The 25,346-nt window shown below is 40.3% G+C and overlaps 2 protein-coding genes and 1 pseudogene across 2 annotated transcripts; all 3 read left to right on the top strand.

Annotated features, from left to right (window-relative positions):
• Positions 1-1,554: 1,554 nt before the first annotated feature.
• Hbe1 (hemoglobin subunit epsilon 1) lies at positions 1,555-2,998 on the top strand. The gene is made up of 3 exons (XM_004650953.2): positions 1,555-1,681; positions 1,794-2,016; positions 2,746-2,998. Exons 1-3 carry the CDS (start codon positions 1,590-1,592, stop codon positions 2,872-2,874), a joined length of 444 nt encoding a protein of 147 aa, XP_004651010.1. The 5' UTR covers positions 1,555-1,589; the 3' UTR covers positions 2,875-2,998.
• Positions 2,999-10,207: 7,209 nt separating this feature from the next.
• LOC101596272 (hemoglobin subunit epsilon-like) lies at positions 10,208-11,669 on the top strand. Its single transcript, XM_004650954.1, has 3 exons — positions 10,208-10,299; positions 10,408-10,630; positions 11,541-11,669. The coding sequence occupies exons 1-3, from the start codon at positions 10,208-10,210 to the stop codon at positions 11,667-11,669; spliced, it is 444 nt and encodes a 147-aa protein (XP_004651011.1).
• A 3,555-nt stretch (positions 11,670-15,224) lies between these two features.
• Positions 15,225-24,006, top strand: LOC123459489 (annotated as a pseudogene).
• The last annotated feature ends 1,340 nt before the right edge of the window (positions 24,007-25,346 follow it).

Below are 25,346 nucleotides of genomic sequence, written 5' to 3'. Positions count from 1 at the left end.
AATCACTGGCAATGTTTGTGTTATACCAACAGGAAATGACCATGAAAACCAAGTCAGGCTAAAACCACCTGGGGAAACTTGGAATACAGAGACTTGAGAAATAAAATCTGCTCTGACAAGTGACCGCTTAGACATCAGAATGCAAACAGAGCAAAACATGAACTATGCGGAGAAGCACTCGTGTATGTCAGGAACAAAGAGATTGATAGAAGACAGGGAGCGCTGAAACGGACGCAGAACTGGCTGAGCAGCAGGAACTGGGTGAGGCAACCAGAATCCAGCAATTCCAGGAAAGTTCTGCAAGTCCAAGTCTGGAATTTGTGCCAAGCTGCTTGCCCTTCTCCTTCCATTATCAGTTTTGTCATCTTGCCAGTTATGTCACTTCTGTGACCTTATTCATTTATTTAAATAAATGTAGATAATTAAAATTATGTGGCTATATGCAAATTCAGTAAAACAAAATAGATTGTCCTTTATGCATAAGGATGGAATTGAATGTAAGCTTCCACATCCTTAAGTCCCAACATGGAAAGAGCTAAAAATTCACCCCAAGAGGTCCATAAAAGCTAAAACAACCAGACAAACAAACAAGAAGAAATTTGAACCTAACTTTCCTTAAATCCCCAGTTTGACTAACACTTCAATTCACTTTTCTTCAGTTGGATGAGAAGAAGGACGCTTGTTCTGTCTTCTCTGACCTTGATGCTGTCCTTTGCAATTGAGGTTTTGGTTCCTGTGTTCAGCCCTGACTACTGCATTCAGCTCATAGAAGCAACCATGTGTATCCCTTGTCTCCCTGGAAAACAAAGATTTTAGAGGTCTAGTTACAACAATCCATCCACTTCTCACTAGACAATGATGAGAGCTGGGGGTTAGGTAGGTGGCTTAGTGATTAAGGCTCATACTTGCAAAGCCTGATGGCTAAGGTTCAAATCTCACTACTCACATAAAGCCAGATGCCTAACGTGGCACTACGTATTTGGAGTTCACTTGCGGTAGCAGGAGGTTCCAGAATGCCCATTTTCTCCCTCTCTTTCATCATTGCTCTCTCTTTCTTTGCTTACAAATAAAGAAGTAAATAAAAAAAATGAGAGCTTGATGAAGTTTTATGTTTTCATTCTTTTTCTCTTTGGCTTTGTTCTTATCACTCTAGTTATTCTTTACCCAAAAGTTAAACTTTTTTTGTACTAATATTTCTTTTTTCTATTAGGCTTAGAAAGTCTCTGTATGCCTTGTTTGGAAGTAAAAGACATGGTTGTATTTTGGAAGATTACATAAAGAGAGAAGAGAATGAAAGAATATGTAAAAATGTGTTATGTTTGACGGAGGAGCAGGAAAGTAAGGCGATCTCATTATCTTACGTATGGTATCATGAACCCAGTGTACATTCTTCTCTGCTGACCCTTCCTTACCCGGCTCCACCCATGAGGGACACAGCTCAGCTTGACCAATGGCTTGCAAGTACTGTAGAGAACAAGGGGCCGTATCTCCACCCACCCAGGAAGAATAAAAAGCCTCCGCTTGTAGCAGTAGCTCACACCTGCTTCTGAAACTTCTGTGGTCACCAAGAAGTTCCCAGACCTGTCAACATGGTGCACTTTACTGCGGAGGAGAAGGCCATCATCACTAACATTTGGAGTAAAGTGAACGTTGAAGAGACCGGAGGCGAAGCCTTGGGAAGGTAAGTATTGATACCCTATTCACAGGGGAGAAAGGAGTATGGGATCTTTCTAAAGATTTATGAAACCTCTGATTTCCCATTGAATTTTTTTTTTTTTAATCCCAACTCATAGGCTCCTCGTCGTCTACCCCTGGACTCAGAGGTTCTTTGACAGTTTTGGAAACCTGTCGTCTCCTTGTGCCATCATGGGCAACCCCAGGGTCAAAGCCCATGGCAAGAAGGTTCTCACCTCCTTTGGAGAAGCTGTTAAGAACATGGACCACCTCAAAGAGGCCTTCGCCAAGCTGAGCGAGCTGCACTGTGACAAACTTCACGTGGACCCCGAGAACTTCAGGGTGAGTGCTGGAGATGCTCCTGACTTAGAGTTGGGCACAATAACGGAAGTTGAGAGTTTGATTTGAAATGCCAACACAGATCTCAGAATTCAGTGGTCCAGAATGGGTAACAGTTAATGTTCAAACTAAGCCTAGCTTGGCTCATGTCTAACTATTCAAAAGACTGTCAAAATAGAATTTTAGATTTTTTATGGTATTTGATCTAAAAAAAAACAATATATCTATAACAGAAGAAATGGAATTTGGAAACGAATATTAAAAACAATATATGAGATCTTGACATTTAGGAAAACAATTGAGAGAAAATTTAAAGAGAGTTTTTTTCCTAAATAATGCGAAAAACTCTCTACTATTAATTTCCCATTGAGGATTGTTACAAATAGAGGCCTGTTCCTATATTGGTTGGAGACTTTAAACTCCACTGAGCTTGTAGTATTGAACTCTTGTGTTTATAGAAATTAGGAAATTGGTGAGTGATATATGAATGAAGATAGGCAAATAAAAATGGTGGAATGAGTAAAGAGTGTGAAGATACAGGCAGAGGAAAGTTGGATGGGAAGGGGAGATCATAACATGAAATTGAAGCTGAGCCCATCAGAGACAACTGGTAAACATTCAATGTGAGGGCAGTTGTCCAGCAGTAAGGTCCAGAGCCTTATTGCCTCATTCATATTCTGTGCGCAACACTTCTTAACATGCCTGTGCGTCTTTTTCTCTTTCATTCCACAGCTCTTGGGCAATGTGCTGGTGATAGTTCTGGCTATGCACTTTGGCAAGGAATTCACTCCTGAAGTGCAGGGTGCCTGGCAGAAGCTAGTGTCTGCTGTTGCCATGGCTCTGGCCCACAAATATCACTGAACCCTCTTTGCAGTCGGCCAGCGCTTCTGGGCTTCCCCTGTAATTCCCCTCTGCACAAGAGTCCCAGAATGGGCCCTGAAATCCCAGCTTCTGTTTAATAAAGTCCATTGTCTTCAGTAATCAACAATTGGTACTTTGTCTTCTGTTTTTCATATTTGCCTTAACAAAGAAATGTTGATGGGTTGAGGGGAGAGCAGAGACATGGGAATAAACCAGAAATTCTGTGTAAAATGTTTGGGTGTTCATAATCGGAAGACAGGTATTATGGGAGGACTCTGTAGGAGAAGAGAGGAAGAGACAATGGGGAAGAAGTTTCACTTACAGGGATTAAATTAAATAAACTAGCATGTGTGCCATAAAACTTATTCTAGGCCCCAGCTGAAACTAAGGAAAATTGGCAAAACAAGCAAGGGTGCTGTTTTCCTAATGAACCAGATACCAGCAAAAGGGGGAAGGAGACCAACACAGAGAAAAATAAACTCCTACCAAATCAGAGAACCAGAGCCTCTGAGGCCCCCAACACCTCATCACTGAAGCAGACCAAAAATGAACCCAACATGGCTCAGGGCAATTTTGTGGAAGAGGGTTCAGAAAGTCAGAGCCACATGTTGGGTCATGATATGCAGAGACATTTATCATACCAATAACTGTGGGCTAACTCCACAATGCACGACCCATATACCTCAACAAGGAGGGGCCAATGGGGAGGGAGTAGGTCACGGATGAGTCTAATAATGGCACCAAACTGCCTGTATTTGCTGAATAGAAAACTAATAAAAAAATAAAATAAAATAAACTTATTCTAAGAAGGGAAAAAGGAGGTCAAAGTAGAACCTGAAAATATAATTGTGATATATATCAAAGGTCTATTTGAAAAGTCTCCATAGAGATCTAAGATGTAGGCTAGAATTATTATTTTAATTTAATTGAGCATACACTTTTAGACAACTAGATGATCAGGCATGTGGTGTGAGTTATTTTAAAATCAAAGGAGGAGTTGAGTGATATCTGGGAACATTACAGAAAAAAGTTCCTGTTAGTGATAGCTGCACTTAAAAAAATTCTTTTAAAAAATATTTACTTGTTCCAATGAGGAAGCAAAGCAAATCCATACCATCACTGTGCAATATATTTGTTTAGAATGTAATGCAACAGAATGGAAATAGAATTAGTATATCAGTGGTTTTTTGCAATGGGGATGATCAAGACTGCATATAAATGAATTATAAAAGTCTTATAGTTTGGAGCTGGAGAGATGGCTTAGCAGTTGAGCGCTGGCCTGTGAAGCCTAAGGGCCCCAGTTCGAGGCTTGATTCCCTAGGACCCACGCTAGCCAGATGCATAAGGGGGTGCATGCATCTGGAGTTCGTTTGCAGAGGCTGGAGGCCCTGGTGCGCCCTTTGTCTCTCTCTCTGCCTCTTTCTCTCTCTGTCACTCTCAAATAAAAAATATTTCAAAGAAAATTCTTATAGTTTGAAATTAGTGACTTATGCCTTGGTGATTTACATGAAAATGAGCCTCTCAAACAATAGGGCAGCTTAAATATAGGCATAATATTTGCAAAGATAAGATGTAACACTATCTTGCTACTAAAATATTTTTTTAAATTAAGAACATACTTTTTATGGATAGATTAATTGTTAGAACCGTCTTTTCCCTCCTCCCTGCTCCCACTCTTCAGGATGCCCTCCTCAGTGGGGTTGCTGGTATTCCCCATGGGATTGTGGGCTATGCACTTCGGGAGCAGCAGTCAGTTATTGGGGGGGGGGAGGCAATGTCTCTGGGCATGACATCCCTGTCTGTAGCTCTTACAATCTTTCCAAGCCCTCTTCTGCAAAATTCCCTGAGCCTTGGTGGGTATGTTTTAAGTCTACTTCAGCAATGAGCTCTTAGGAGCCTCTGAATTTCTGTTTTGGTAGGTGTTGAGTATCCTCACTGTCTGTCTCCTTCACCCTGGCGCAGGTTGTCAGGCTCACCATGGAAGCAGCACTCTTGCTCATCTCCCTTCTTCGTCTGGGGTTTCACCTGGGCCTTGACGAAGATGTGAAGGGTGGTTTATCTCCTCAGGCCTCACCACCTTTTGCAAAAGAAAGACAGATTCTCCAGTGGAGAGTGAAAACAGCATAGTTTAAACTGGATAAGCATTACTAATTTAGGGAGAGTTTGATGGATGTAGCCCTTCTTTTAGTCAAAAACTAGTGGGAGCTTGATACTAGAGAGCATGATCTTTGTCTTCATAGGATTCAGACCAGGTTCTCAGTTCCCGATACAGGTCCCTTTCCACTGAGAAGATCTCTTAGTCCATCAGAAAGTCATTGGTTACCCACCAAAGCTGTGTGCCAGGCCTGGTAGCACACATCTATAATTCCAGCTACTCAGAAGACTAAGCAAAAACGTTAAAGACCTGCCTGGGCTACTACATGAGTTTCGTGCCAGCCTGAATAACTTAGTGAGATGCTATCTCAAAAACTAAAACCTGGGTTGAGGATGTTACACACTATAGAGTACTTCTCTGCTATGTAGAATATCTTTGGCTCAAGCCTCAGTACCACAATTTTTTTTTTTTTTCGAGATAGGCTCTCACTCTAGCCCAGGCTGACCTGGAATTCACTATGGAGCCTCAGGGTGGCCTTGAACTCATGGCCTTGATCCTCCTACCTCTGCCTCCTGAGTGCTGGGATTAAAGGCATGCACCACCACACCAGGTTATAATTTTTTTTAAGAATGTAAATTTATAGTTAAAAATGAATATAACAGGGAAAATTGATTGTAGAAATATGATTATTGGGAAAAGGAATTTCATTTCCTTATCCATACCCAATATATTCCAATTTGAGAAACTGGGCATCAAAATAATATAGCGATTTAAACTGCAGTGATGAGATGACACACTCAAGTGAAGGATGAGCCAAGGTAGAACAATGAAGGCATGCTGACTGATTACTGGAGTGAAGGAGAAGACAGAGCAGGCACGGGGGGTTGAAAATCACCCAAAGGCCATGCTATGATCTGGATACCTCCATGCAGGTGAATTCTGCTTGAAACACTACCAGGCTGCTCAAGGTTTCTTTGACCTTCAAGTTCTGAGACAAATTTCCTATCAAAGCTGGAGATCTTTCAACATTACAATTTACAGTACCATATTAATATTATTTATTTCTTTGCAAGCATAGATAGATAAAGAGAAGAGAGATAGAGACAATGGGCATGCCAGGGACTCTAGCCACTGCAAATGAACTCCAGATACATGTGCCACCTTGTGCATCTGGCTGATGTGGGTTCTGGGGAACTGATCCTGGGTTTTTGGGCTTCATAGGCAAACAAACACTTTAACCACTAAGCTATCTTTCCAACCCCAAGTTACAGCTCATTTGTTGGCAGTCATACTTGTACTAATAACTTCCTTTTCCCCATATATTGGTCAGGATTGTGAATTCTATTCTAATTTGTGTCTGTCTCCACAAGAAGGAAAGGGGGAGAGGGTCTAATGATTCTTGTAGTTTCAGACTATTAGCACACTGGTCTTTCTGAGCCTTCTGGCCTTTCAGTATAACTAAGCAGAAGGAAACAGACTTTCCTCATGACAGTCATTTGTTAACCTAGTAAGTATATCAATACAAGATAATAACTTTTATTTATTTTTATTTATTTAATTATTTTTTTTTGGTTTTTCGAGGTAGGGTCTCACTCTGGTCCAGGCTGACATGGAATTAACTCTGTCATCTCAGGGTGGCCTTGAACTCATGGCAATCCTCCTACCTCTGCCTCCCGAGTGCTGGGATTAAAGGCGTGCACCACCACACCCAGCATAACTTTTATTTTTAATAAATTTATTTTTTTCTTCCTCTAACTCTACTGTTATCCTGGCTAGGTATATAAGGGCATCAAGGATGGTGATGATAGAGTGGTAGGCAGAAAGTGTCCTCTACTCTTTAAGTAGCTAGGCCTTCCTTTGCAAACCCAAAGTCCAAGAGAATATAACTGAGAACTAATTCATAAGTTATACACACATAGTCCTAGAAGACTCAATGTTTTTAAAAAGTGATGAAATTCCTTTAATAGTCATTATAAGCTGCCTGAATAATATAGTGCTTAGATAAGCAGTGTATACTTAAGTAGTATTTAAAGAGTACAAAGGTTTAGAGTTTAAGTAATTTCTAGGATTAAATTTTGTGAGAACTTCTCATCCTATACTGAAGATAAATTCTATGTTATTAGGCTTAAAATTCTTTCTCAAAAATATGTCCTGCTATCTTCTATAATTTATGTATCCATCTCACTGGTACAATATTAATCTTTCTATTGGACCAGGAGTTTTTGTCCTGCTTCAGAATGTTGAATTTATTATTCTAACTTTTAGTTATTTTCCCCAATAGCTTCTCATGGCAGCTTACTTCTAGTCATTCTAATACCAACTAAGATCTAATAGATCTTATTAATAATCAACTAATAGAGAGGCTGATCCTAATGTAAACATCCCCCATTCTTATCAAGACCAGACACTAATTTTCTTCCTAGTAAATAATATTTGTCATTTTATTGATTGATTTTCTCCGTCATTTCCTCTATCTCCCATCCTTGAATCTATAATCCTTCAAATTAACTTTTTATTCTGTATGTCATTTATCATAAACTTCTGTGACCGACAGCCAGTCATTCAATGAATAGTTGTTGAATGAATGCTTGGAAAGCACATGGGATAGTTGTGTCAGAGACACTGCTTCATAAATGAGGGTGTGAGCAGTGCCAGAGCAGTGGCCTGAGACATGGGAAGTACAATAACTCTGGGGATAGTGTAACTACCAAACATTTGCAAAATACTACCACAAGCATAAGAGGGAATTAATGTTTAGAAATGACATCTACCTCACCATGTAGGTTTCAGGAAAAATGGGGATGTTGTCACGTAGACACGTAGCACTGCAAATAAACTTAATCTGAGGCACAGTCAGTAAGACTGCATAGACTGCATTTTTTCTATTGTAGGAAGCTCAAACATCAGTCTCTCAGTTATTGTTCAAGGCAGATCCTGTTAACTGAACCCAGTAAAATTATTAGATCTCTATAGAGTGCAGCCATTTCACAGATTTCCTACCATAACTAGAATCTACTCTAGGTTCCTGTACTCTAAACTGGCTCTATACTGTAAAACTTCACACCAATAAAACATTATCTACCAGCCCCTATGTCAAGAAACATCAAAAATTATTATAACTCTCAGTACAAAATCTATGCTGATATCTTTATTTATTTACTTGAGAGAAAGAGAGAGAGAGAGCGAGAGAGAGAGAGCGAGAGAGAGAGAGAGAGAGAGAGAGAGAGAGAGAGAGAGAGAAAGAATGGGCACACCAGGGCCTCCAGCCACTGCAAACAAACTCCAGGTATATGTGCCCCTTTGTGCATCTGGCTTATGTGGGTCCTGGGGAATCGAACCAGGGTCTTTTGGCTTTGCAGGCAAACACCTTAACCACTAAGCAATCTCTCCAGCCCTGTGCTAATATCTTAACATCTCATTTTACTTGGTAGTTTAAGTATGACCAAGTGTGAAAAATTTTAAATTTTATAATATGTATTAAAGACAGATAATTTAACTACATTATTATAATCTATACATTATTTATTAATTATATAATCATTTATACATTATTATTATGATGATGATGTTTCCTGAGTCTGGGTCTCATGTAGCTCAGGTTAACCTTGAATTCACTATGTAGCTGAGGATAACTTGAGCTCCTAATAATCTTGCCTCCACCCCCCAACTGCTGGGATTAAAGGTATGTGCCACCAAATCAGGCATAACTAGCATTATTAATTTTAGATATTTTAAAAAGTTAGTCCATAAACGAATTTGATTTTAAATTTATAACTAAATTCATAGATAATTTTCCCGTGTCTTTTTTTAAATTAACACAATGTTCTTTTAACTTTTATTTCAGAGAGAGAATGTTAGCGACACAGGTAGAGAGAGAATGGACATGTCAAGGCCTTAGCCACTGAAAATGAACTACAGACACTTGTGTCATCCTGTGCATCTGGGTTGACATGGGCACTGGGAATTGATCATGGGCCCTTTGGGACTTTGTAAGCAAGTACTTAAACTGCTGAGCCATCTATCCAGCACTCAAGAGTCTTAATGTAATTTATCATTTCTGGAAATAAGGTCTCCTAATCAAAGCTGATTTCTAGAGCTTCAGACATCATGATCCAGCAAGATCACATTCAGGAAAACATGGAGGTATGGCCTCTTTCTGCCACACTGAGTGACACCTCGGAAACAGACCTGAATTTCAGGTCACATTTCTAATGTACAGTTATGTCCCAGATATCATGGTGTGTTTGAGTTGTTATTCAATGGGAATGCCTCCTTCCACTTTAAACTTGTTTTACAAACATACTAAACAGCAAAAAAATGTCATTCTCAATGCATATTAGAATAAAATTGGTTTAATGAGGTGAAAGTCCAATTGTTCACATCCCTAGTACTGACCAAGGAACTTTACAAGGCTTTCATGAACACATGTACGGCTGCACTCAAACCCTGCATTGTGATTCACCCTTATCCAATGGAAAAGTACATTGTCTAGTGCCCACAAAAGCATTTTGAAGTGGAAGCAAATACTTTATTTGGACTAACTACACATTTGTTATCTCAAAGCATGTCTCTGGGAAGGCTTAAGACCTATATTAAATCACACCACATAGATATATTTCCTATACTGAAAAACTGATATATTCAGGGAATTATTTTCACTTCACTATTGTGAAGTAGGAAAATCATGGCCCGTAACTATAGAAAATATGTTTAAGGATCATCCTGACACGTGTCCTTAGAAACTACTTCTGAGTAAGATTCAAACTTGACCCATCCAGAAAACCTGAATCCAATGCCTAAAAAGAACATCATAATAACAGAACTTTTTTAAAATACATATTTGCCTCTGCCTTAGCTTTAGTCTCTTGTCCTGCTTGCTAAACAAAGGAAGAACTGGGTGAGAAATGCCCCCAAAATACTCTAGTGGAAACAGAACATATCAAGTTGAAGGGGAGCGTGAAAGAAAGAGGGAAAAAGCTATCAAAAACTGCTACAGCAGGGTCTCTAACAGGGGGCCTACTTGACACTATCTCATCATGAATGGCTATCTAAACCTGCCTCACCAGAACCCCACCCTGGCCTTCTCAGCCTCCCTTGACCAATAGCCACCCAGCATGGTGGGGGGGGGGAAGGGGACAGAGTGACCAGCTTGAGGAATAAAAGGACACATCTTACAGCTGTTGCACATACTTGCTTCTGAACATCTGCGGTTACTACCCAGCCTCTAGACCAGACACCATGGTTCACTTCACAGCTGAGGAGAAGGCTGCCATCACAAACATATGGAAGAAGGTGAATGTGGAAGAGATTGGAGCCGAAACCCTGGGAAGGTAAGCTCTGGACTATGAGAGTGGAGTGAGGAAGGAAAGCCTGCCTGGCAGAAAGCCTGCTCTCTTTCTGGGATCTGAGACATTCTGACTTTAACTGTTATTTCCTAGGCTCCTGATCGTCTACCCCTGGACCCAGAGGTTCTTTGACACTTTTGGAAACCTTTCCTCTCCCTGTGCTGTCATGGGCAACCCCAGGGTCAAAGCTCATGGCAAGAAGGTTCTCACCTCCTTTGGAGAAGCTGTTAAGAACATGGACCACCTCAAAGAGGCCTTTGCAAAGCTGAGCGAATTGCACTGTGACAAGCTACATGTAGACCCCGAGAACTTCAGGGTGAGTTCAGGAGATGCTCATGTGTTTTTTTCTTTTTTTATATTTCAACTGGGGGACAAGAAAGAATATGACTGGATATGCCAACACAGATCTTAGAAAAAGTCAGTCAAGAATTAGAGACAATATATGTCTTCCAAAAGTATTTGTTTTACAAATATTTAGGAATTTTTAAGGATAGAATGTTAGACATCTTTATCTTACAGAATAATGTTAGGAAAAAATGCTATCTTATGGAATTATGTTAGAGCCAATGTGAACAGGAGGATTGGAATTTGAAAATGGTGGCTAGTATCATGGAAGGTGCCATGCTATTGAAGTAAGCCTAATGATTTGTTCAGCATTAGGAAAAGATGTGAAGGAAACATTAGCAGGCTTTTCTTTTTTTTTTTTTTTTTTGGTTTTTCGAGGTAGGGTCTCACTCTGGTCCAGGCTGACCTGGAATTAACTCTGTGGTCTCAGGGTGGCCTTGAACTCATGGTGATCCTCCTACCTCTGCCTCCCGAGTGCTGGGATTAAAGGTGTGTGCCACCACGCCTGGCTCAGACTTTTCTTATTAATTTCACAAGCCTCCTAAAATATATTAGATTCCTATAAGGTGTTATGACATCTACAGATATCATTGAAATCTAGTGCTTACAGTAATGAGACAATTGTAAATTGAGGAAGAGAAGACAGGTAATTAAAATGGTGGAATGAAGAGAGATGAGGGTAGAGGAAGGAGATTGGTGAAAGCCAGGAGGGGCTCATCAAAATAAAATTTACCCTGAGTTTACCAGAGATAATTGGATAGGCATTCTGAAAGTGGAGTCATCAGGGAGTATAGGATCAAATTCTTATTTTTTTTTTTTCATGTTCTTTTTTGGAAATCCATTTCATATTCCTACCTGTCATTTTGTCTTTCATTTAATAGCTCCTGGGCAACATGCTGGTGATAGTTCTGGCTGGTCACTATGGCAAGGAATTCACCCCTGACGTGCAGGCTGCCTGGCAGAAGCTGGTGGCTGGTGTGGCCGTTGCTCTGGGCAACAAGTACCACTGAGCCATTTTTCCGGTTCTCCACCTCCCTTGCGTGTCGCCTACCCTCCTCCTAGACATGAGTCTTGGACCGCTCCCTGAGAATACTGCTTTTGATCAATAAAGTCCATTCTCTTCAGCAATCGAAACTTGAAATTTTCCTTTTGTTTGTTTGTTTCTTTTCTTTTCTTTTTTCTCTTACTCACAAAGAAAAGTTGATGGGCTGAGGAAAGGTGTAGACATAAGGACGAACCAGAACTTCTCTGCAAAGTTCTCATTAAAGGAAGGCGGGTGTCCTGGGAAAGTTTGCAGGTCAGGATGATGGGGAAGAAGTTTCACTGAGAATGAGAAATGGTTAGTTAAGTGAGGAAAGACATGTGTGGCAAAACCTTACTGGGGAAAGGAAAAAAGGAACTTTCCAGTACTACCTGAGAATGCACAATTGTGACACATGCCAAATTTCTATTTAGAGATGGTGTTATAAAGATTTGAGTTCTTGGCTAAGATTGCTTTTTTTTTTTTTTTTAAAGGTATGCACCACCATGCCTGGCTATTTAATTTAAAATGTTCTATTTATTTATTTGAGAGAGAGGCAGATAGAGAAAGAGGAAGAGAGAGAGAGAGAGAATGGGTGTGCCAGGGCTTCTAGCCACTGCAAACAAACCCCAGTCTGGCTTATGTAAGACGTAGAGAATCTAACCTGGGTCTTTAGGCTTTGTAAACAAGCTAAATTACATGTTCATTTGGATTAACTAGCTTCTCCGGCATCCTGCAACTCTTACTTTGCTTTAAGGGAACTAGTTGGATGGTATCTGGGAACTCTGTATAATAATTTCCACTTAAATAAAGTTCGTTGTTTTAAAAAGGGCTTCTGAGGAACTACAGCTAAGTTCAGGAATCACCCTGCCTCATCTTTTGTTAGAATTCAATGTGTCTCCAAACTGTATAGAGTTAGAAAGTTTTTGCAGGTCATATGGATAATGGTTTAGATTTCACACATGAGAAACTAAGTCAAAACTACCTATACTTGCAGACCTCAACTAGGAAGATAGAATTTGGTGATTTACATGAAACCAACTCTGAAATGAGAGAGCAGCTATACAGAAGTAGAATACTGGTAAAGATAAGAGACTCGAGTATAAAAATTCAAGCTAGTACTCTGCTCTTAGAAATTCTGAGGAATAGGCCAGACCTGGTGCCACATGCCTGTAATTTTTGCTACTCTGTATTACCAACGGTAGAATGAAAAGAAAAATGGCATTTGATTCACTAGAGTGCATGCAAAGAAAAATAGAGGTAATAGATGTCCAACATAATCTGATCTTAAGGAATATAACCTGAAGAGGCTGTGTATTGACCTAAAATTTCCATATAGTTCATCACATATGAGAGAATGCAGGATTACTCAGGGAGTATTGAGGTTTGAGTCCCACATGAAACTCACACATAAAGAGTTGAGATCTTTGAACATTATAAGCTAGAGTGCTTTATACTGACAAATATAACTATACTCGTCACTTTATTGACTTCATATATTGTCCATAATTTGACTTGTGAATTATGTTTTAATTTATTTCTATGTACACTAGAAATATGAAGAGTGAGTGATTCTTGTAATTCTTAGATGGTCCATACTTTTGCTCTTTCAGATATAGAACTAGGGGGAAAAAGTGTTTTAATGCTATTCGTTTTTTTTTTGTAACTGGTCTGTCAGTAAATGACAGCAATGTGCTTTTTTTAAATAAATGTATTTTGTTATTCTGAATTTGGTCGTCAGCAGGTGGAGGACAGCAAAGATGTACTGTTGAATAGAAACTATACACATAAAGAGTTCATGTAAGAGTTAGACAGCAAGTCCAAATTCAAAGTTAGCACAATGGAAATATAATTCACAATTTAAATATTTTATTTTTATTTATTTATTTAGAGAGAAATAGGCAGAGAGAGGGAGAAATACTGGGAGCACCAGGGCCTCCAGCTGCTGCAAACAAACACCAGATGCATCTGGCCCCTTGTGCATCTGGCTTATGTGGGTCCTGGGGAATTGAACCTGGATCCTTTGGCTTTGCAGGCAAGTGCCTTAACTGCTAAGCCATCTCTTCAGCCCTATAATTCACAATTTAAATATAGACCCACACAGAGGTATGTGTGATTTTATATTTTTAACCAGCAGATGTTTGCTTTTGGTTGTGTTGATAATATAAGCTGTCTGAATGCCTAATCTTGTGAAAATCAGTACCTATGATTGATAATAATGTCAATATTAATAATCCATGAGCACAAAGGCTTTGAATGTTACATTCTTACTAGGATTAAGGTCTTATAACTATTTCTCACTATTTACCATTTTAAAAAAAGGTATGTGATTGTATGTTAGTTTTTTTCTTTTTGCCTCAGAATATTGAATTTGTTATTCTAAATTGAAAAAAAAAATAATTTCCACAAGAGATTCCCTCCACCGTCATTACTAGTCATTTTGGTCTCACCTGAAATACTTTCTCCTCAGAGAAGGACTAGTGCTGATATAAGTAGAAAGTAATGCTTGACATCTCTGTACATGATTTCACATGTATGTGTTGTATGAGCCTGTGGGATGTGTGTGTGGTGTATGCATAGGTGTGTGCAGATAACGTCTTTATAAAAGATTATGTGGGTGGGTTATGATATTGTGGGATGTGTGTATGGTGCGTGCATAGGTGTGTGCAGATTCAATATCCCCTTAATTTACATCTAGAGATGAAAAGGTCATGTTGGCTGTCCTCCTTATTTTTTCTTTGCCTTTGTTACCCTGTATCAGAGGTTCTAGCTGAAAGAGAGGCTGTTCTGTTTTTCTTTTTGGTTGGTTTGTTTTGGGTTTTTATTTTTGGTTGTTGTTCAACTGGTTGACCAGTGAGCCTCAGTGATACTCTTGTCTCTAACTCCTCCAACCCTAGAGATATAAGAATTGGAATGAGTGGTCAAGGCCTGCTTATTATTTGGCTATTGAAGATCAAACTCAGGTCTGTGCACTGGCACAGCAAGGGTGCTTACCAGCTGAGCTATCTGTTCAACCTCTAGCTACAGATATCTCCAAGTTTCATCTACTTGGACATTTAACTTTCCCTGTCTATGATTTACAAGAAAATACACAGACTGAAACCAATTCATCACCATTAGTAATACTCATTTTGGTTTTGAATACTGTTCTCACATGTCCTAGTATGACATTGAACTCACTAGGAAGCTTATTATCACCACAGATTATTGATACTTTTCTCTCTATTTTCTAAGACCTTGGATTACAGGTACATACCACCACACATGGCGTCTTCTACAATATTAATTTCCAGCAGTCTGACAGGTTAGGTAATGAAGTAATTTGAAGGTAGATATTTCTTCAAATTAAGAATCAGTAACTACTTTTTGTGTCCTTTAATATAATTGTTAATTTTGGCCTCAAGTCACATAATCAAAGCCAGGTTTCCAGAGATTTAGGCATCTATCAAGCAAGGTGACATTTATGATATAAAAATGTGGCTTCTTCCTGTCATGTTCACTGTGCTATCTTAGAAGCAGACCTAAACTACTACTAACATTTCCAATGCGCAGGTATACCCCAGCTATGAGAGTGTGAGTAAGTAATTACTCAATAAAAATGATGCGTACTGCTGGGCATGGTGGCACATGCCATTAATCCCAGCACTTGGGAGGCAGAGGTAGGAGGATCACTGAGAGTTTGAGGTCACCCTGACATGACATAGTGAATTCCAGGTTAGCCTGTGCTACAGTGAGACCCTACCTCAACCAAACAAAACAAAACAAAAAAAGATGCCTACCATTTTACAGGTGCTTTCCAAACACACTGTAGTAAAGAAGATAATTTGATAATTACTACTGAGAATAAAATGGGTCTTACTTATTTTAAGGTCCGGTTGTTCACATCCCCTGTACCTAACAAGGAACGTTCAGTTATTTACATGACCCTATATAAGGCAACATCAAACCCTGCATTGTGAATCAACACATCTTAATCCAATGAGAATGTACAGCTTCTGGTTACTACAAAACCACATTGACACAATAAGACTTAAGACATATATCATATCTCTAATTTCTTGCCTATAACAAAACTGTTCTTTTAGGGGAATTATTTTTCCTACACTATTGTGAACTGGGAAAATCATGGCTTAAAGACACTGAGAATGTGTTCAAAGATCAGCCTAACATGTGCCCTAAGAAAATTCCTTCTGAGCAAGATTCACAATGGTTCACACAGGAAGCCAGAGTCTTATGGATAAAATAATCCCAGAACATTTCCCATATGTGATTTAGCTTTAACCTCTCCTGTTTTAAAGCTAGCAACATAATGTAAGAAACACAGGGAAAGCAATCCTGAAAAGTCCTCTGTTGTGATGAAAAGGAAGCAAGCTTAAGGGAAGAACATAGGAGGCGAAAGGCTATCAACTGCTGTAGCAACAGGGTGTCCATGAGGGGGCCTACTTGACACTCTCTCATTAGGAATGTCTATCTAAGCCTACCCCACCAGAATGCCACCCTGGCTTGTCCATCCTTCTCTTGACCAATAGCTTCCCAGGATTGGGGAGGGGGGAAGGTATCTGCATGAGCAATAAAAGGACATGCCCTCCTGCACTTAATGCATACTTGCTCTGAAACCTCTGAGAATATCACTCAGCTCCTCGACCAGACCAGTTGTTCACGTCACAGCTGAGGAGAAGGCTACCATCACCAGCATGTGGGTGAAGGTGCATGTGGACCAGGCTGGAGGAGAAACCGTGGGCAGGTGGACTCTGGACTGGGCAAGAGAGGGAGGAAGGACAGTCCGCCTGGCCGAAAGCTGGGTCTCTTGCTGGGATTTGTGGTACACTCTGATTTTCACTACTTGCTCTTGGCCCATCTCCTGGGTTCCTAGTTGTCTACCCTTGGACCCAGAGGTTGTCCGGAAGCCTTGGATGCCTGTCCTCTGCCTGTGAAATCATGGCAAACCCCAAAGTCAAAGCTCATGGCAAGAAGGTGCTGACTTCCATAGGAGAAGCCATTAAGGACATGGACCACCTTAAAGACAACTGCTAAGCTGAGCTAGCTGCACTGTAGCCCAGAGAACTTCAAGGTGAGCTCAGGAGATGTTCATGGGTGCTCATTGGACTTCCCTTGGAGACAAGTAATACTGTGACTGCACACGCCAACACAGATCTTAAAATAAATCAGTCCAGAATTGGTGACAATGACTGTCTATAAAAACCATAAATAGTTTTACAACTATTCAGGAAATTTTATTAGAATGGTGTGTTGGGTATTTGTGTGTGTGTGTGTGTGTAGAGCTATGTTAGAGAACATCAAATCTGAAGAGAAGGAATAGAATTTGGAAGTGATGGCTAGTGCCACGGGAGGTGCAGCACCCCTTCTTCTCCTTCTTCTTCTTCTTCTTCTTCTTCTTCTTCTTCTTCTTCTTCTTCTTCTTCTTCTTCTTCCTCTTCTTCTCCTCCTCCTCCTCCTCCTCCTCCTCCTCCTCCTCCTCCTCCTCCTCCTCCTCCTCCTCCTTCTTCTTCTTCTTCTCCTTCTTTTTCTTCTTCTTCTTCTTCTTCTTCTTCTTCTTCTTCTTCTTCTTCTTCTTCTTCTTATTATTATTATTATTTTGAGTCAGAGTCTTTCTCTAACCCAGACTGACTTGAAGTTCACTATTTAGTCTTAGGCTGGCCTAAGTTTATTTCTTTGGAAAATTAATTATGATTTAAATATTTAAATTTCAATCTTTGTATCTTCTTACTAATCATAACCCCATAATATGTGGGCTGGCCATCTCCTGAAATTATGGGAGGTAAGTTTGCCAATAAAATCGTTGATACAAGTTTCCAGCCATTACAGGGAGTAGCCTGGGCAGTCTGGTCAGGTAAGTATGTTGTACTGAGTATGCCAGAGTATAACTTGTTGGCCATTTCTTCTCTGCCTACATCAGGGGTTCATTTTTCAAGAGGAAGATGACTTTGAAATGTCTTCATGAACTTCTCTTGTGTAATAGCATTCTTTCTACAAATGTGTAATTTCATAGATGGAAAGAACTAAATGTCCCAGATGGGGGTGACAAAGATGTCGGTAGTTGGGGGTTGAATGAAAGCACGTGCTATATATGCATAAGGAACTTAGTTCTTCCAAAGAAATAAACTACCTATGAACAATAGAAAATCAAAAACTCTGGGAAAGTAATTTTCTAAAGAGGTTAAGAAAATGCAGAGGTGACAATAGCTCCAAGTATAATTGTCTGCATTTATGGAGAGTTTAAATATCCTCAAGTCAGGATAGTTAGCAAGTAATTTGCTAAGATACTATGGAAAAAAGAATTCTTTTAAAAAATATTTTCATTTATTTATTTCAGAAAGAGAGAGAGAAAGAGACAGAGAGAGACAGAGAGACAATGGGTACACCAGGGCCTCCATCCACTGCCAACTGAACTCCAGATTCCTGCACCACCTACCACCTTGTGCATCTGGCTTACATGGGTCCTGGGGAATTGAATCTGGGTCCTTTGCCTTTGCAGGCCAGCGCCTTAATCACTAAGCCATCTCTCCAGTGCAGAAAATAGAATTCTAAGAAAAGTGCACCCAGATTAAATTATTTACAAAGAATACTAGCATTGAAGAAATTGAGTTTAAAAAGTAATATCATCTACTGAGTCTTATATTGAGACCCCTATACATTGTGTTATGTGTATAAAAATAATATCTCAATATTAATCATTTAGATATTATCAATTAAGTTCATTTGCTCCTTTGTATATCAACTAAGTAGCATCATTATACTTAATTCTTCTAGTCATATAATAGATATAAATGAACTGAGGTTAGTTATTAAATTTACTTTCTATTTATTAATGTTTCAATAATTAGGCAGTTTGTAGTGGATATAAGGTAAATTGCAAGAAAAATTTAAACTTGTTTGTAAAATCCTTGAATTCCTAGAATGTTTATCATTCCATGTGGGTCACTTTTCTTGCATACATTTTCCTTTTTTCACCAGTCCTTTCATTTTTTTCCTTTTAATCTCTGTTTGTGGTTTAGTTGAACAAATGTATATGTTATAGGGTATGATAAGACAAAACTTTGCTGTCCATATCAAGAACCTTACCACCTATCTACTCTGAAATAAAAAAAAATAACTTGAATCTCATCCCTACCAAAGTTGGCATTACTTTAAAGTCATTGCTAAGTTTGATAACCATTGGTCCCATTTTTTCAATTAAAATTTTTTTGACAGGAGTGCTCCTTCTTGGTGAACCTGGTACCAGCACAAGGGTAAAGGAGATAGACACAGAGAGCATTCAACTCCTTCAAAACCAGATATCCAGAGACACAGAGGCTCCCAAGACCTCATCACTGAAGTAGACCTAAAAGGAACCCAACATGGCTCAGGGAAATTTGAGGAAGAGGTGGCGGAAGGAATGTTAGAGCCACACGTCAGGTCCTTATGCAACTAGACATTGCCTCTTCCCCATGACTGATCACTAACCCCACAATGCATGAACCAAATTCCCCAATGAGGAGGACCCCTGTGGAGGGGGGTAGGACAGGGAGGAAGCTAACAATGGTACCAACATGACTGTATCCACTGTGTACATAACTAATGAAATTTTTTTGACAATTTCATACATGTACGACATATACTTTGATCACATTTACCCTTATCTTTCTTTAACTCTCACCGAATCCTTTCTTCTTCTCAACTTGTGTGTGTCTACTACTTTCAGGTCAGTTTTCTTCTTTTAGTGACATACTGGATTTAATTAAAGGTTGTTGGCATGAGCATGGGTTGAGAGGTTATTTTTATGGAAAATGGGCAACTTGCTGGTGGCTATACCCCGGAGAACATGACTCTCCAAACCCTAGCAACTACTTTAATTTTTTGTTTGGTTTTTGAGGTATGGTCTCACTCAACTCAAGGTGACCTGGAATTCACTATGTAGTCTCAGGGTGGCCTCAAACTCATGGCTATCCTCCTACCTCTGAATGCTGGGATTAAAGGCATGCACCACCACGCCCAGAAAATTTCTTTGAAAAATTTAATATACACACATACAAGAATTTGATCGTGTTCCTGTTCCATATACTCTTAAAAACTTGTCTTGATTATTTATTTGCAAGGAGAGAGAGAAAGAGAAAGAAGAAAAAGAATTAATGGGTTTCTCAGGCCTCCTTCCACTGTGAATAGCTCCAGAAACAAGAGTTACTTTGAGCATTTGCCTTTATGTGGCTCTTGGGGAATCAAACCCAGGTTATCTGGTTTTGTAAGCAAGTACCTTTAACCACTGTGCAATCTCTCAAGCCCACATCATATTTTTTTGTCCCTTTTTCCCTGATCCCATGGACTGAAGACCATATTCTTTCCATGTAGTTCTTCCTGTTTTTTTTTTTGTGGTTTTTGTTTTTGTTTTTTGTTTTTTGTTTTTTTGAGGTAGAGTTTCACTCTAGCCCAGGCTGACCTGGAGTTCACTATGTAGTCTCAGAGTGGCCTTGAACTCATGGCCATCCTCCTACTTCTGCCTCCCAGGTGCTGGGATTAAAGGTGTGCATCACCATGCTGGCTCCTCTGTATTTTTTGTTGTTGTTGTTGTTACTGTTCTTATTATTGCTTCATTCACTGTGTTCTCTCCCTTTCTCCCATATCAAAATGCCAATGGCCTCAGAACTGCGCTGGTCTTGTGGGAAGACAGTGCCCCACATTCTTGTGGCTCTTACATTCTCTGCGTCTCTTTATTTCTATCCTTCTTTTCTTTGTTTTTCTTGCCTTCTGTCTCCTTCCCTTTCTTCCCCTTTCCTTTGATTTCTTTTTCTTCCCCTTCTTCCTCTCATCCTTGTTTCTTTTGTCCCTCTGTCTTCCTCCTCTCCTTATCTTCCTCCCTACTTTCCTCCTTTGTTTGATAAACTTCCCTCCTTTATTCTTCCATTGCTTTCCCATACCTTCACTTTCTCTAATTCCCTCCCCTACCCTTCTCTCCTCTTCCCTTCCCTTCCCTTTCTGTAAAGCTGGTGGGTAAAAAAATTGTCTCTTATTTTAAAATGATGCAAAAAAAGAGATCAAAACATCTTTTGAATATTCTTCTTTAGGGTGGGTAAACTCCAATTATTTTTGAGAATAATTTTTGAAAGTTTGGATTACTCATTCCCCACTCCCCAAGCCCTGCCAGGCTTAATCAAGATGAATAAAATAAAAATATTTTGTACATTCTCTGTTTTTTTTCTTTAGTCATGTCATGATTTGTAATAGCTTTGTAAAAGACATTTTATTTTTATTTATTTACTTGACAGGTAGAGATAAAAAGGGAGGGAGGGAATGGTCATGCCAGGGCTTCCAGCCACTGCAAGCAAACTCCAGATGCAAGCGCCACCTTGTGCGTCTGGCTTACATGGGTCCTGGAGAATTGAACCTGGGTACTTCATCATTGCAGACAACTACCTTAAGTGCTAAGCCATTGTGGTGGTTTGAATAGAATAGGTGGCCCCCAATATATTCAATTGTTTGCTTGTAGTTTGCATCTGTAGCCACGTGGCTGGAGGCAATGTCACTGGGTGGATCTTAAGTTGTGGTGGTGGGTTTCAGATTTCAATCTAAAGATATGCAAAGTGTGCCTAGCAGGAGTTCCTGAAGTGTGCTGTGGCTTTTGACCTTTAGGCTTGTGCTTCTCTCTCTCTGTTTGAGCCTGTGAAGGCAGGCCAAGCTTCTTCTGCCTTTATGTAACTTCCCCTGGATCTGTAAGCTTCAATAAATATCTCTTCCTCCATCACTGTGCCTGGTCTGGAAGTTCATCTCAGTGAACCTGAGTCTGTCTAATGCAGCCATCTCTCCAGAATCTGCCTTTTGTCTTTATGTCTTATTGATCTTTCCAGTTGTTCATGTTCCTGAAATCATTTTAGTAGTAGGAAGGAACACTATCCATATTTAAAAATATGTTATTGGGCTTTTATTTCAATGAAGTCATATAAAATATGTACTTGGTAAGAGATTGCCCAAGGGTAAGGAAAAATGATAAAACTATTGCAAAATACGTATCCATTCCCACATTCATGAGATTATAGGACAAAAGTATGTAGAAGCAAAGAACTGAGCAGAGTCTATCTGGTAAAATTCCTGCTTTGTACACCCATTTCACCTTTTCTCTTACGTCACAAAGTGACTGAATTGGAAAACTTACATGCTATATCAGACTAAAACATACGTATGAATGAAGCGGGTACAAGTCTTGAAGCAACAGTTGAATGAGATGAGGTCAGCAGATAAACAAAGGGAGAGCAAGGTTTCTGAGTCAGGACACAAAGGATCAAGAATAATTAGCCTCGGGGACAGGTGACGTGAACAGGAGAAGGTGGGTATATACTATAAGCACAGGCCGGTGAACTTCTGTCACATCATGTGATAAAGCTGTCGGGCAGGGAGGGCAGGAGCCAGGGCTGGACACAACAGGCAGAGCAAATCCAGCTCAGTCTCCACTTGCTTCCGGCACAGTCATGCTCATTTTGCATCTGCTCAAGGAGATACTATGCTGCAGTTTGCTGTGAGCAGCCTGTAGGTAGAGGTAAATGTGGTAGCAATTAGCCATGAACCCCTGGTCAGGTTGGTATCATACCACCCAAAGTTACACAGAGAAGGAAGCTGGGCCTGCAGAGACAGAATGTCTAAGAGAGGCTGACAGGCCATGTCTTTCTCTGCCCTCTGTGCTGTCTTTACGCTCTAGGTCTACTGATGGCTCACCTGCGGACCCAGGGGTTGGGAACTTTGATACCTTTCCTCTACTTCTGCCATTACGGGCAACCCCAAGGCACCTGACAAGAGTACCTTCCCCCTTCAGGGAAGCTCTGAAGCACCAGGACAACCTTAGGGCCCCTTCCTCAGCCTGCATCGTATTCACCATGACGAGCTGCACGTGCATCCTGGGAACTGCAGGTGAGTAGGGAGGTGCTCCACCTACTTGCTCCTTTTAACACTCTTCCTCTTTCTTTCATTTTGTTTCTGTTCCCTCCTGTGAGATTTCCCCCACATTTTCTTAGATTTCATCATTTAATGCTTTTCATTTTGCCAATTTTCTTTCAGTGTTCTCCATTTTCCTTCCTCACAGCTATGATTTTTAAAATTTTATATCATTTTTATCTTTTGCCACTCTTTCCATTTATTCTAAAATCCCCTAGTGGCCATTACTAAAATTATACATACCATTATCTGCTGTAATACCTGCGAATTCAAAATTTGGAAAACAAAACCAAAACAATTCTTCATCCCCTCCTCCATGAGGCTTAGAGAAGCTCCTCATGGAAGAGAGACACAACATACTCTAGACACTATCCATGGTTTCCAAAACGAATAATTGGATTTTTATGAATGCAAGAGCAAATAAGAAGATGAGAAAAGGAAAATGAATATCTGAGTATGAAAGACCAGAACGTTTTACTGGAGTTGGAGTAGCAGTAGTTGCTAAGAGACAGCCCATCATCACATGAATCCAAAAAGAAATTAGCAAGCATATGCATATCATGCACATAAATGTGTGTACACACATGCGCGCGTGCGCACGTGCGCGCACGCACACACACACACACACACACACACATCCATACATATAATTGCATTTTGCTTTGGAAGAAATTGAGTGGAGACCCATTTGGGATAGGATGTGAGCGCAAACCCATGGTGATGGTGCAGTTTTTTAGAAGCCAAGCTTGGCCTTCAGCTAACCGTGCTTGTCTGTCTTCTTTTTCTCCACAGCTCCTGGGCCATGCTATAGTGATTGTGGCAGGGCCCTGGGTTAAAGCAAACCTCAGCTGTCTGACACAAAGGCCCCAGGCTACGGAGGTGTCGCAGCAGCCTGACCTGCTGGTCATATCTCAGGGACCAGCCGGGCAGGGGAGCTCCTCGCCTATTTTAGGGGATTGTAGTGAGCCAGGATCCTCCCCTTTCCTAGGCATCACAGTGAGCCTGGACACCTGGACAAATTCTCAGACCCCAAGATTGGCAGGAAGTAGGGCCACTCCCTCTCCAAGCACAGGATACTTGGACATTCTGATAAGACTTAGGCTTTGCTCATAACACTGTGGCCTATGGCCAGTTGCCCAGGAAACTCCTTATATGGTATCAGCACCTTTGCACAGCCCCTCCCCCTGCCATTGCCTACATGCTGGAAGGAAGGTTCCCGTATGCTAATTAGGCATCAGCAAGCAACCTTGTACATTCAATCCCCTTAGGACCCTCAACTGCTTATAAACCCATAGAAACTGTCTCCTGAGAGTGATTCTCAGGTTCTCACCACCATGGTTGCCTGGGACGCCTTGGGGGACTACCGCTGGTCCAAGGACTCAGGATCTTACAATTGTGCTATCCTCTAACTTTGGCAAGGAACTTATCCCTCATGTGCAGGCTGCCTTTCAGAAGGTGGTGGCCCATGTGGCTAACGCTTTGGTTCACAAGTAGCATTGAGATCCTGGACTGTTTCCTCATGACCACTGGAAGACTAATTCCTAGAGTTTTGACTTCTGAACTTGAGGAAATTATACACACTTTCAAGAGCTTAATTCTGTTTAATTAAATAAAAAAAGTTAATTTTGTGATTCATTTCACTTCTTTTGCAACACTCCCATCCCATGAAAGTTCCCAGCGTGTTTACAAGTAGAGATCTTTTGTGTGTTATCCAAGAAGGTCAAGATAAATCACTGAAAAGTGGGCCATATACAGATAGAAATGACGGATAGAGATCTTTCTCTAAAACTTAGGAATTGTCATAAATGTTTCACATGGTGAGAAGGTCCTAGCACCCTAAGGGATCGGTGAGAAACTTCAAACTTATGACTCAGCCTCAAGGCTAGATAGCTACTGCTATGATCTACTCTCAACAATTATTGTGAAAATCATATGAGTCTGAATGTAATGGTGGCCTGATGGATGCTGTGTTTCCTTTCCCTTAACTGTAGACTTTAGCCCAGAATATATCCATCAAGTGATCCTGCTGTGACGAATTATCTTCTTGTTTTACTTTCCGTAAAATATCTCCAATCGATAAAATCCCTGCCTATGGGGCTGGAGAGATGGCTTAGCGGTTAAGTGCTTGCCTGTGAAACCTAAGGTCCCCGGTTCAGGCTCGATTCCCCAGGTCCCACGTTAGCCAGGCGCACAAGGGGGCGCACGCGTCTGGAGTTCGTTTGCAGAGGCTGGAGGACCTGGCGCACCCGTTCTCTCTCTTTCCCCCTCTATCTGTCTTTCTCTCTGTGTCTGTCGCTCTCAAATAAATAAATAAATAATTTAAAAAAATCCCTGCCTATGACTCCCATTTCATTCCAGGCAGAATTCAATATTCAAATTTCACTTGTGATTTACTTTGATCCCAGAGTCAAAGAACTTCCCAATACTACCTAAGAAAATCTTTCCACACCCTACGATTGTACCAACTCTTCAGATTTCTTCTTATCTAAGACACACAAACACACATGCAATGCTTTGTAAACTTCTGCTCCTACATTAAGATGTTTATGTTGTGTTGTGTTTTACACACATGCTGTGCTTTTCACTAAGTGTTTTCCACTGGCAGTAAGTGAATTTGTATTCAATGAAATCGTCAATGCATAATTATGAGTCATTATTCCCTGCTCAAAGCTTCTGTGTGTGGAGGCCAATAAGCCCATCTCATAGAGCTCCATAGCCAAAGGGAAATGCACAGGAAACTAAAACAATC

The sequence above is a fragment of the Jaculus jaculus genome, chromosome 3, assembly GCF_020740685.1.
Source record: "Jaculus jaculus isolate mJacJac1 chromosome 3, mJacJac1.mat.Y.cur, whole genome shotgun sequence".
Lineage (NCBI taxonomy): Eukaryota > Metazoa > Chordata > Mammalia > Rodentia > Dipodidae > Jaculus > Jaculus jaculus.
The sequence above is the reverse complement of the archived record's forward strand: the minus strand, read 5'-3'. Positions and strand labels throughout refer to the sequence as shown.

What these genes read in the sequence shown, in the direction of transcription:
- Hbe1 (XM_004650953.2), top strand. Translation starts at nt 1,590, where the DNA reads ATGGTGCACTTTACTGCGGAGGAGAAGGCCATCATCACTAACATTTGG. An exon ending in GGAGGCGAAGCCTTGGGAAG is followed by an intron (nt 1,682 to 1,793) that starts GTAAGTATTGAT and finishes CCCAACTCATAG; the next exon opens with GCTCCTCGTCGTCTACCCCT. An exon ending in TGGACCCCGAGAACTTCAGG is followed by an intron (nt 2,017 to 2,745) that starts GTGAGTGCTGGA and finishes TTCATTCCACAG; the next exon opens with CTCTTGGGCAATGTGCTGGT.
- LOC101596272 (XM_004650954.1), top strand. Translation starts at nt 10,208, where the DNA reads ATGGTTCACTTCACAGCTGAGGAGAAGGCTGCCATCACAAACATATGG. An exon ending in GGAGCCGAAACCCTGGGAAG is followed by an intron (nt 10,300 to 10,407) that starts GTAAGCTCTGGA and finishes GTTATTTCCTAG; the next exon opens with GCTCCTGATCGTCTACCCCT. An exon ending in TAGACCCCGAGAACTTCAGG is followed by an intron (nt 10,631 to 11,540) that starts GTGAGTTCAGGA and finishes TTCATTTAATAG; the next exon opens with CTCCTGGGCAACATGCTGGT.